Source organism: Macaca nemestrina, chromosome 16, assembly GCF_043159975.1.
Source record: "Macaca nemestrina isolate mMacNem1 chromosome 16, mMacNem.hap1, whole genome shotgun sequence".
Taxonomy (NCBI): Eukaryota; Metazoa; Chordata; class Mammalia; order Primates; family Cercopithecidae; genus Macaca; species Macaca nemestrina.
Genome location: NC_092140.1, coordinates 98,063,953 through 98,076,418, shown reverse-complemented (window position 1 = coordinate 98,076,418; position 12,466 = coordinate 98,063,953). Strand labels below are relative to the sequence as shown.

The 12,466-nt window shown below is 35.0% G+C and overlaps 1 protein-coding gene across 3 annotated transcripts in view; it reads left to right on the top strand.

Moving 5' to 3' along the window:
• LOC105490196 (poly(A) specific ribonuclease subunit PAN3) overlaps positions 1-12,466 on the top strand; it is a 161,074-nt gene that overhangs the window by 80,249 nt on the left and 68,359 nt on the right. For all 3 annotated transcript variants that reach the window (XM_011755596.3, XM_011755598.3, XM_011755597.3), the window contains one exon: positions 2,960-3,107. In XM_011755596.3, the coding sequence (XP_011753898.1) occupies positions 2,960-3,107 (148 nt within the window). The remainder of the gene's footprint in view (positions 1-2,959; positions 3,108-12,466) is intronic.

The following is a 12,466-nucleotide window of genomic DNA, read 5'->3' as shown; positions in this document are numbered from 1 at the left end:
GAAAACTGGGGGGCAGGCCGGGCACAGTGGCTTACGCCTGTAATCTCAGCACTTTGGGAGGCTGAGGTGGGCAGATCACTTGGGGCCAGGAGTTTGAGACCAGCTTGGCCAACATGATGAAACACCGCCTCTACCAAAAATACAAAAATTAGCCAGGCTTGGTGACGCACACCTGTAATCCCAGCTACTAGGGTGACTGAGGCAGGAGAATCACTTGAACCTGGGAGGTGGAGGTTGCAGTGAGCCAAGATTGTGCCACTGCACTCCAGCCTGGCGACAGAGTGAGACTCCATGTCAAAAAAAAAAAAAAAAGAAAAGAAAATTGTGGGGTAAATTTGAGTGTATGAGAATCTAAGACTATTGAATGAACATTAATTTTTTAAAATGTCCACTTAGAACTATTTAAAGTATAAATGTAAATTAGGGTTTTAATTATGAATATAAATAACTGCATATCTGTATATTTACAGAAACCAAAAATTTAATATTATATCTATGTCTTTAGGAAAGGATTATTCAAACATAGGGCAGGGATAGTAAAACTTTAATGTTTTTATTTCTATTTTTCTTATTTATGCCAAACTCCTTATTGTTGTTGAAGTTAGTCAAATAATTTATATAACTCAAGTCCTTATGTCTTCTAATCCTAGATAAAACCTTTGCCTCCTAAACCTGAAAAAAATAGTCTCTTTTTTGAACAGGTATTTCATTTTAATGTGATACTTGTTTTAGTTACCTGTTTAGCCTTATCTTTCAAAAAATTATTCTTAACATGTTAAAAATATATACCTATGCTATTTTTAATAGATTTTATAGTTTTAAAAAAAGATTTATATTTTAAACCAGTAATATTAAAGAAGTTTTAAGAATGTATCTTTATTGTTGCATCTTATTTTAAAGATTTTTATCATGAAAAAGTATTCTAGGTAAGGTCTTAATTTCTGATTTGTACTTTAAATGTATCCGATCATTCTCTGATCTGGCTACAGTTAATTTATATTATCAAAGATTTTTTGTGTGTGCCGTTGTACCTGAATCTTACATAATTATTTTTCTGCCATTTAAATTATTTTATCTTTAATCTCAAGTGCTCACAGTTGAACAAAACAAACTCTCAAACCACCAAATCAAGGAATACTAAATCAAGAAACAAGTAGGGTTTTAGGTCATCCTTTTCAGTTCTTAATTCAAATTCATTGTTGGGTAGATTTCGGCATCCATGGTTATTGAATCTGTAGAAGTTACAGTTCTGTGTGTAAATCTTAATAGATAGGTTAATTTTAATAACTTCCACTCATACATATTTGGAGGTGCTTTGTAATTTATGAAAGGTAGGATGGACCTCCCCCTCCTTTTTCCCCTTTACAGGGTCTCAAAAATAATAAAAATAGGCTTTCAAAATAATAAGGTTAGAGAAACTCATTTTTAAAATCGGTCTGTTATTTACTGTAATTATAGGTTATATGTGAAATAGAAACTGGGTAATACCTGCTTCTCAGGAACATTCTAAAAATATTCATATTGTGTATTATTTTCCTTATGTAATTTTGGTGTCTCCTAGTAATCCTACGTAATCCCGAAGTCCATGTCTCTAGCCACTTTGGCCTCTTTTATTACGATATCAATGGCTTTTATCTTGACCCTCAACTTCTAAGACTTAGGTTTAACTGGGACATGCTGGCCCTGTCATACTTTTCATTCTGTTGGTAGCCATTTGTTCCCTTATAACTAGGAAGGTACTACATTAGTAAAATGCAGTGGCTTGTTTTCTCCTCCAGAAATCAAGGAATTGGCCATCCGTTTAGAGAACATACCACTATTTTGGGGAATGTTACAATTGGAAATTTTTAAAAAATACATTTAAGTCACAAAAGAGGATTTTTTCCCCTTTGGAAAATATAGCCTCAGGCCTGATTTTACTTTTTCAGAAATTCGTGCCTTAAATGTGGCAGTAAAAGATTGATTCTGTAGTTCTAGTATATTTTAATTAAGCCCAGATTTAGCATTTGTTCTATATTTTATCACCTTTTATTTAACTTTAGCTGGCACATAGCTGATAATACTCGTTTTGGAGTTTACATTTGGGTTAGCCTGGTGACTTGTTACCTTCCAGATCTAGTATTTTGAACTCTAACTTGGCAGCATTTTGAACTCTTAACTCATTCATATTAAATGGGGAAGCTATTATTTCTGCCTCCTGTGGAAATTTAATGTGGACAATATGTAGACTTTTTATGACTCTTACGTATAGTCTCATATGTTCTAGTATTTCTTAAAGCTAAAAATACCATGCCACTTGAATATATAAAGAGTTGTAGCATAGTACCACTGTGAAAAAGATGTTTTCCACGTAATCTCATAGCCAAATATTTTTCAGTGTAACAAGTCACACATGGTACTGTATGGGCATTAGGATCACTTTAGTTTTTCTTATATCTTGATTCGTCCCATATTTGCCTTGTTTTTAAATGTTTTTCTAACCTTTACTTTGTTACTTAAATACATGATACCATATTATTAGGGAAATGTTTGAAGTAACTACAAAAAAGAAAGTGATTAATATTGGAAGAAAACAGTTTTGACCTTTATCTTGGTAGAAGTGGTTTAAAGATACTAAACTCGAAACTTGTCGCTCAGTTTTGAGGTAATCTCAACCTCCCGGTTCTCTAAAACATAGTAGTTTGGTAATGATGCATGCTTGATAATGAAGACAAATTTTACACATTACTGAGGTTAAAATTCTGCAAATGAAATGATTAAAATCTTCAAGTTTGATGATCAAATTTCCTTTAAGAAATTTAATTATGACCTACCAAAATACGGAACCTAAAACACTTGTTAATCCTTTCAAGAATATATTTTACTTAGTAAATAAAGCACTGTGGAATATGCCTAGTAGATTCAATGTCTTTTTTTTGGCTTAAAGTGTGTTAACTTACTATATTTGATTTTTAAATAGACACCAAATCCTACTGCAAGCGAGTTTATTCCTAAAGGAGGATCAACCTCCAGGCTGAGTAACGTGTCCCAGTCAAATATGTCTGCCTTCTCTCAAGTTTTCTCTCACCCATCCATGGGAAGCCCTGCTACTGCTGGATTAGCACCAGGTAAGTTGAGTAACTATTTCCAGTGAGTTCCAGATACCAAATCTGTAAGCACCATTTACTATCAGAACTGAAATTGTATACTTGAATGATTCACACTTGAACAAATTATGAGCTTTATGTTCTAGTTTTTGGCACCATAGGCCAAATGTGTAGTTGAGAATTTTAAAGCAAAATTTAAATATGAATGAAATTACATATAAGAATTTTTATATGTAAAACTCACAAAAAAATTTAAAGGGGAAAATGGTTATTTAGGGAAAAAATCTATCTTTTTGTATTTCTCTATTTTTAAAACTTTGTGCTGTTTCACTAAAACTTATAAAGGCATCAGAAATAATGGGAATATTTATGTACATATGCCTCAGATCTACATATGCCTTTTGTATCTACGTATGCCTTTTGTATTAACTCTCTAAAAAATAATTTATATCATTCTACATCTTTAGATGGTATTCCCTTTCAGATGTTTGATTATAAATGCTATAGTAGTAATTTTAAATTGGGTAAAGTATTATAAACAGTAGTAGGAAAAAAATATATTACATAAGGGATCATTGCAGTAGAGAAAACACTTTTTTTTAGTCATCTTCTGCCAAGTGCACCAGTAATGACAGAAGAATCTGAGCAAATGTGCTTGTACTCCAGAGTTCCTGAAGGCCTAGTTCAGTGCGACCCTTTGAGAAATCTATGATTCTTTGCAGTCTTCGTTTTTATCTTACGAATTCATGCAGATTTTTGCATCTATTACTCCATAATGTTTATTTTAATATAAAAATATTTAAATTTTTAAAATTAACATCACTTATCCCCACTGCTGTATACCTTGATTTGGAAAGCAAGGTGATATGCACAATCATATTTAATTAATAGTAAGTCCTGAGCAGATTGGTATCTTATGTTTGTCAAATGTTTGAGTTGCACACACAAATTATGCCTCTAGAACCTATACAGGAAAATCAGCACTTGGTCTTGGACATAAAAAAAAAAACAGAAACAAAATGAAATATATATACCCACTAAAAGCCAAAGGATGTATCTAGATCAGCTGGGAACTGGTACTGCCTCCAGGGCTTAATCCAATTAGCAAGTAAATCTTTGATTTAAATACTGATATATCTAATTCAAGGACCTCTTTGGGACGAAAAATGGGAGAAGATAAAGATAAAGGGGAGTAGAGCATCTGTTTTAGCATTAAAGTATCAGTGTACTCAGAGCTTAATAACCTTGTGTTGCTAAGGATTTTGTCAGCACATTTCCCCACCATTCTTTCTGTCTTACTACCCTCCTCCCTTCCACTCCTCTCCCCCGACTTGTTCCCTTACCTTTTCTTCTACTTTGATTTTTTTTCAGGTTCAGTTAAATTTGTAAGCATTTTCCTTTCTTCCCTAGAAAGCAGTGTCAGAATTGAATTATCTCTGGTAGCCTAAACATTTTTTTGTAAGTAATGTACTACTATGATTTTTCTTTCATTGAGGTGTGTTTGCATTGTTTACATGAGCATAATCTACAAGTGAGCTACACATTTTAAAATTTCTTAGACAGGCATTGTCTAGACTTCTGAGCAGTGTTGTAATTCAACTTTACATGTCTCTTTCCAAAGCACCCGCAATAATGGGATCCATATAGCAATCAGAAAACTTTGGCCTTCGTAATTACATGCCAATTTATTTTGGTCTAACAATGCTTCCTTCTTCGTATCAGAAATAAACATTTTGTTAACTTATTTCATGAGACTAATTTAGGCATGCCATTCAGAAAAAAATTAGCCTTTTCAATTGGAGGAGTTAAAAATATTAAAGGGAATTTTAAATTTAAAAACACTCAGTTTAAAAAAATCCATTAATGCTTATGGTATAGGTATCAGCTTATTTGGAGGTAGGTATATTCATTGGTCCCATTTGGACCTCCCAGTTGAAACTTAGGGTGAAATTAATTAATTTAAAAGTTAAATTAGCTGAAAAACTATTCTTCTACATAGTCCTAGCATTAAATGGTTATTCTAGCTCCTCTTAACGATGCAAGGAATCACTCCCTGGAACCGTTGGAAATAGGTCATTATATCACATGACATGTATTCTTGAATTCTAGTAACTATTATTTTAAAAGTGCTCTTCATTCACATGACAAGTCAGTTAAAATTTTTTTAACAATGATGAATGATTTTGCATTAATTATTTTTTCTGTTTGGTTATTGGCTTAACACTCTGGAGATGAGCAAAGAAAAAAACTTTGAGTCTGCCTTTCGGAAAAACCGTTGTACTCTCAGTGTCTTCCATCATTTCTTACCTACAAATGTTATTTTGTTTAAGGAAGGGTTCTTGACATTTACATTGTAAGGTTATAGAATAAATACAGAGTTTATTTACCTACGTTAGTGGTGATTTAGTTTATTTTTAATGCTTGCTATTGTAGGTGTAACTCATTAATTTCAGTTACAAGTTTTTAATTTTCTTTTAAAATTTCTATCCCCAAAACTATTGCCCTTGAAAGTATCAAATTACTATAAAATATGAAACCTTAAATACTTTGACACTTATGTAAACTAGGGTAACGTCATTTCATTATGTATGGGAAAGTACGTCTCTAAATTTATTTTTGACCAAATATATTTGTCAAAATTTTTAGGCCAATTTATTTTGGCCTAATATTTGAGCAAAGTTGAGTGGATATTAAGAGTGCGTTTCTTCAAATTATGAGGAACAAAGGCATAATGCCTGGCACAAAGGAGACCCTGAGTGAATCACATTGCTTTTTTAAAATTTGTTTTGATCACTTAAGAAAAAATAAATCATATTTTTGTGTATGTCTCAGTGTAAGAAACAAAACTTTATACAAATATTTGAATTTAATCACAGCTGATTAGGTTTAAAAGACATTAAAATATGTGGCATCTATTTCTATAAAATTGCATACACACCCATTTTATTCTTTTTTAATTTAAGGAATCAAGGATTTAGAGATACAGTTTTGTTAGGCACATTGAACCTAGAACAGTAGCTGCATTTCTAAGTGTCTTTTTGTGAAGGTAGTTGTTTTAATGATACTAAAGTTATGGCACTTGGGCTTGTCTTTGAGAATCCCTACAATTATGCGTATTTTTATTTTAAAATATGCATTTTTCTCTGGCAACAGCTTTTATTATCTTCTCTCAGGTTCACAGCCTTCCAAAAGTTAAGAACCACTGTTTTTTTTGTTTTGTTTTTTGTTTTTGAGACGGAGTTTTGCTCTTGTTGCCCAGGCTGGAGTGCAGTGGCGCTCTCTCTGCTCGTTGCAACCTCCACCTCCCACAGAACCACTGATTTAACACAACTTAAACAAGACTAATTTCCAGAGTGTTATATAGTAAGAGTACTTTCAAGTAACACATAGCCTAAAGATACATTTTTCTACTAGCTTTTGCTTAGGCAGAGGGTTTTTTTGACTAGATCTCTGGAAACCAAATTATGAATGTGCTTAGTATATGAAATAATAGTTTTTACTTTAATTTTTGTGTCATGAAAAGCCTTTTTTTTTTTTGAGACGGAGTCTCGCTCTGTCCCCAGGCTGGAGTCCAGTGGCGCCATCTCAGCTCACTGCAAGCTCCGCCTCCCGGGTTCATGCCATTCTCCTGCCTCAGCCTCCCGAGTAGCTGGGACTACAGGCGCCGCCACCTCGCCCGGCTAATTTTTTGTATTTTTAGTAGAGGTGGGGTTTCACCGTGTTAGCCAGGATGATCTCAATCTCCCGACCTCGTGATCCACCCGCCTCGGCCTCCCAAAGTGCTGGGGTTACAAGCGTGAACCACCGCGCCCGGCTGAAAAGTAATTTTATCATGAGAACTAATTGCTGAATGTCCTTTTTCATCAGAATTTTTTTCCCAAGTATATTTAATAGTAGACATAGTTAACTAAGTCTTCGTGTACTTTAGATTTAATTACCTCAGTGTTAACAAATTTGCAGTGCCACAGTGTGTTTGAAAGTGACTTAAGTGCAGTGGGAACAGCACACATTTCTGGGTAGTGTTCTTGTGTATCATTTGGTGGTTTAGTGCACAGTTGTGTCTCAGAAATTGAGCATCTCTCCTTCTGCTTAATTATTATGTGTGGGCCCTTGGGAGGGGCAGAGGTGAGTTCTTGTATTTGCACATGTCATCACTGATTTATAAATGAGAAAACGAGTCACGGTGACTTTCAGCATTTTTCAATATTCATTCCTTCAAGATGAAAATAGTGCAGGTTTATTTTTTAATCATTAGATACGTTTTATTGTAAATTATTATTACTTTAGAGAGAGGGTCTCACTCTGTCGTCCATCCTGGAATGCAGTGGCATGGCCTTAGCTCACTGCAGCCTCCAGCTCCAGCTCAAGCAATTCTCCCACCTCAAATTCCTGAGTAGCTGGGACTACAGACACATGCCAATTAAAAATACTCTTTTTAAAATTTTTTTGTAGAGACGAGTTCTCACTTTGTTTTCCAGGCTGGTCTCAAACTAACCTCAAGTGATCCTTTCTCTTCAACCTTTCAAAGTGCTAGAATTATAGGGGTGAGCCACCCCACTCAGCCTTTTTTGCATATTATTAAGGCAAACTCATATAATTGATATGGGGAGAATCATTTAATTATTATACCAAAATTAGCATTATTAAATAATTGTATTCATTTATTACCAAGTTTATTGTATGTTTTTGGGAAAATAAATCCGAAGAAAATTATGTTCTTAGATCCAGTTTTTAAAAAATACTGAACAGTCATTTCTTACATATTCCTGAGGTTATGGTGCCAAATTGGTGGGTAAAATTGGCTAATACCCTTTTTTAAAAAAAACATTTTTAGCTTGAGAAATATGTGAGGGAGAAAGGGAAGGGAAAGAAAAAGGGGAAATTAATGTTTGTCATTCTTGTTCAGAAATACCAAAACTTATGAATGTTGTAGACTAAAAGTAGTTATTTGCTTATAATGTTGAAGGGTTGGGATAAGCAGATCATTTTCAGTTTTAAAGTTCTGTGCTAAAAAATAAAATTCCGTGATTGATTAGCTCTATGGCATTTCATATCATAGATGAGGAAATGGAGGTTTTATATATTTAAATTACATAGTAGTTGGATTAGGCAATAATATGATATTGGTTATCAATCTAAGTGGAAACCTTTGGGATTTACATAGTCCAGCCTTGTGCCAGTCTAGAGGTGGCATTTCTGACAGATTGTCATCTAGTCTCTGCTTAGCCACTTAACAGTAATATAAGGAATTCATTAACCAAGGCAGCCAACCAGTATACATTTTAACAATTTGAATATCAAACTCAGTCTTCTGCTAAACCAAAGTCTGTCTTGTCTGTCTTCCAGCCACTTGTCCTAGTCCTCTCCTTTTTTGTTGAATGGGAAAACAAATTTTTCCTATATGATAGTGCTTTTAGTTATTTTATTTTTCAGACTGGTTCTGTGTGTGTCCATATAACTGATTTATTTGTAAGAGACAAGATGGCATCAGGCACTGGGGAGAAGTGTTACTCAATTCAGCGAATTGTATAGGTCCAAAATTGTGAACTCTTGTAAGTCATAAGGAATGGAACACTAGTGTGGGTAAAATAAAATCCACAGATATGTCTACCTAGCTATATTACTACTTTGATATCCAGCTAAGGAGTGTACCATTGGAAAAATAGGAAACTCTTTGGAAACTGTTCTTTTTTTGGGAAAACATGATGAATCTATGGTCTTGAAGATGGTGAATATCTAAGCTCAGATTTTAAATTTCATTATGTGTTTTAGGGCTCTACATTAAGTGTTTCAAGGCACAAAAACTCTATAAGCGGCCGGGCGCGGTGGCTCAAGCCTGTAATCCCAGCACTTAGGGAGGCCGAGACGGGCGGATCACGAGGTCAGGAGTTCGAGACCATCCTGGCTAACACGGTGAAACCCCGTCTCTACTAAAAAATACAAAAAACTAGCCGGGCGAGGTGGCGGGCGCCTGTAGTCCCGGCTACTCGGGAGGCTGAGGCAGGAGAATGGCGTAAAAACCCGGGAGGCAGAGCTTGCAGTGAGCTGAGATCCGGCCACTGCACTCCAGCCTGGGCGACAGAGCGAGACTCCGTCTCAAAAAAAAAAACAAAAAAAACAAAAAAAAAACCACTCTACAAGCTATCGCTTTAGATTACTTTGTGTTTAAGTGATAATAATTATTAAAAATAAAATTATAACCATATTTAGTTCTTAAATATCAGTTTTAATTAACATAACAACATAACATAACAGATTTTCCTTGTAATTGTTTCTCAGAAGTCTACTGTTAAATGGATTCTGTGGGATAGTCAAATAATTGTAGCTCAAATTAATTTGATGTTTCTGTCTAAATTGAATTCTTTAAATTAGTTTTGTACTTAATATCAATAATGGTAGTTTGGCATTAAAGTATCCTTCTAATTGTTTTAAATATTAATTAGATTTCCTAAACATCTCACAAATTGCTTAAGAAGAAGGGACCATGCCATTTCTCATCTAGTACAAATTTAGGTATAAATGGTGCTTAATAAATGCTTAATAGAGAAGGCTTCATTTTTGTCTTGGAAAATACTTTCGTAATTGTTAGGTATCTCTTAAGTACAGTGAATTTTAATTAATAAACATCTTTGAAGAACTTCTAAAAACTGCAAATATTCAAGAATATGCAGGTGAATAGTCAAATGAGGAACAGAAATGTGCCTGTTGACAAAGTTTAACAGCATCAAAGCTAGAGTCACTGTGTGTTTTGAGATGCTGAAGCATTCTTATAACCAGTTAAAGTATTTGTATTTTTACATTGCATGTTTCCACTCTTTGTAACTACTTTGTTTTTCAGGTATATTCAGCAGATTCATTCAAATCTTTCCAAGTTCTTTAGTTTGGAGATTACTTTCTACATTAAAAAAACAAGTAAAGTAACTATTTTATGATTAAGATCAGGGATCTCAAGGTTTTTGTGAAGTGGACCTTTTTAATTGCCCTGTAATGAGGAGCTCATCCTAGAAGGAAGCTCCTCTGTGTATGCATGTGTAAGGACACAGATTGTGATGCCCCTGGGAAAGTTACTAACAGTAGAACTGTAGAATCATAACAGGGTTGGGAGTGCCTGCTGGCTATATTCCCTTCTCAGTTGGGAATTTCAGGAAACTGAGGCGAGACGTTTATGGCGCAGAGAGGGATGTGGCTGCTGCAGCTGGCTTGGAGACCTGTCAGGTAAGGCTTAAATAGCTACCAGTAGATAATATTCTACTGGTTGTGGAATCCCTGGTTAATGGGTCCTGATAGGTATAAGAGTTCCTACTGTGAGCTTCCTGTTTAAATCTCATTGAATTGGATGTTCTGTCCCATAATTAGGGGGTAGGGGCTGGATGGGAGTGGGTAGGGATTCCCTTTAACTATGAGTTACCGATCCAGTGATCTACAGCTGCAGCAAAGTCTCTTGCTGCTCTTGGACTGCTTTCAGTGTATTGTGACTCGATTGCCTTTAGAACATGGTACCGGTTCTACTGAAGCAACTATGTGATTTTCAGCGTACCGCTTGGTTTCTGTGTTTTAGAGTCTTCAGTTCTATAAGAAGGTAATAGATGATTTTAAGTCTTTCTGATATAAAATTCTGTTTTTTCGAGACGTGGAAATCTGTAGAAACATAGAGGACAGTAAACAGAGACAGAAATGAAGACAGTGGTGAGAAGTAGTAAAAAGGGAAGGATAACACTTGTACTAGACTTAAGAAAGATTTTAGAAGGCATATGGACTTCTTGACATTCTGTGTAAGTAGAAAATCTTCCCATGGCTCCCTTTGTTTCATAGGTGGAGATGAGGAGAGTTTTGTTGTTCAGCAATATAAGATTAGATTCTGGGGTGAATCAGAGTGTTGTATTGGTTCTGGATGAACTGAGAAGCAGAAAGAACAGGTATAAATAAATGCCCAAGAATATTTCTGATCTGATTCACAGCTGAATGTGGAGAGTTAGATGTCCACCTTCCTTCCACCTCCTTCTTTAGTCAAGTAGGTTGAGAGCACCAGGGATCGTTTTTTCTTTAACCTTTTAGCTCAGTGATACTCAGAGCAATGTGCCTATTCGGAGGAGAAGACAGTGTTTGTGTGAATAAATTTACTGTTCTGTGTGTTACATTTCTAGTTAGGAGTGGTCCTCTACTTCTATAGGAATGAATCAGATGGTTGTAGCCCCTTCTGTTTCTTAAATTATCCTTTGATTCTTCTCAGCTTGACCGTGAAATTCGTCTTTTTCTTATTCTTAACTGCCTTTCAGATGTAGTTACTCTAGAGTAGGGCATGTAGGTAGGGTCTTAGTAAAAGGAGAGGTTGGCTAGGATGCTCTTCACATAGCTTATAAGGGACACAGGTCAAGAGCTTCTCAGGCTTCTCAAGATGTGGCCTTTTTCAAGTCCGCAAAGCACATAGGCATGTAAATCCTACTCATAAATGCCTGCGGATTGCATATTTATTATGGTAATAATGTTTAGTTCTAAATTTTTCAGTCGCGAATCTCTTACATATTGATATGTCTGAAATAAGATGTTTTCTTACGATTTCATAAGTACTTTCATATATTTTACATGTGGTTGTCTAGATTTTAGTGTGGTATTCCTGTACATAGTAACTAATAACTAATAGTCATTTGGTGGGGGTACCTTTGAGAAAACAGTAAAATTAACATCAGTAAACAATAAATTAACATTAAGATTAAATATATTAACATCCTATTGATGTTAATTGATATTGATGTGAAAGGTATCAGAGTATTCACCAGCTGCTCTCTAAGCCATAGTTAATATAGGTTATAATCTTACTGCTCACTGTGCGCGAGGTGGTGTAAGTTAAACTGCCGAAACAAGTAGGTCCAAAATGTAATGACATGGCTTAATATGACAAAAATGTGTTTCTTGCTTTTGTAACACTCCCAAGGCAGATGTTCAAGTGGCTAGGATGCTCTTCACATAGCTTATAAGGGACACAGGTCAGGAACTTCTCAGCATCTCTCAAGTGAGCTAGAAAGGAAGGGGGAAGAGCATGAAAGAGCAGGAATGGGAAGATGGGATGACCCAAGCCTGAAAGTTTTTCCTATGATGACTTTTGACTAAAATCTGGACTTAAATTTTATTTTAAGCAGCTTGGCTACATTTCCCAGCCTCCTTTACAAGCAAAAGTTTCAACAGTTGATCCTGGTTATTTCATGAATATACATTTGGGATATTTTCTCATTTGCGTCTTTTGTAATGACTTTAAAAATATCACCAAAGCAGCTGCAATAACTGATTTATCTAGCGTCAGGGAAAATGAATCTTTCCAGCATACTTGAATTTTTTTGGATATCAGAAGCTTACAGTTTTAATTGTTAGAACTTTATATTTTC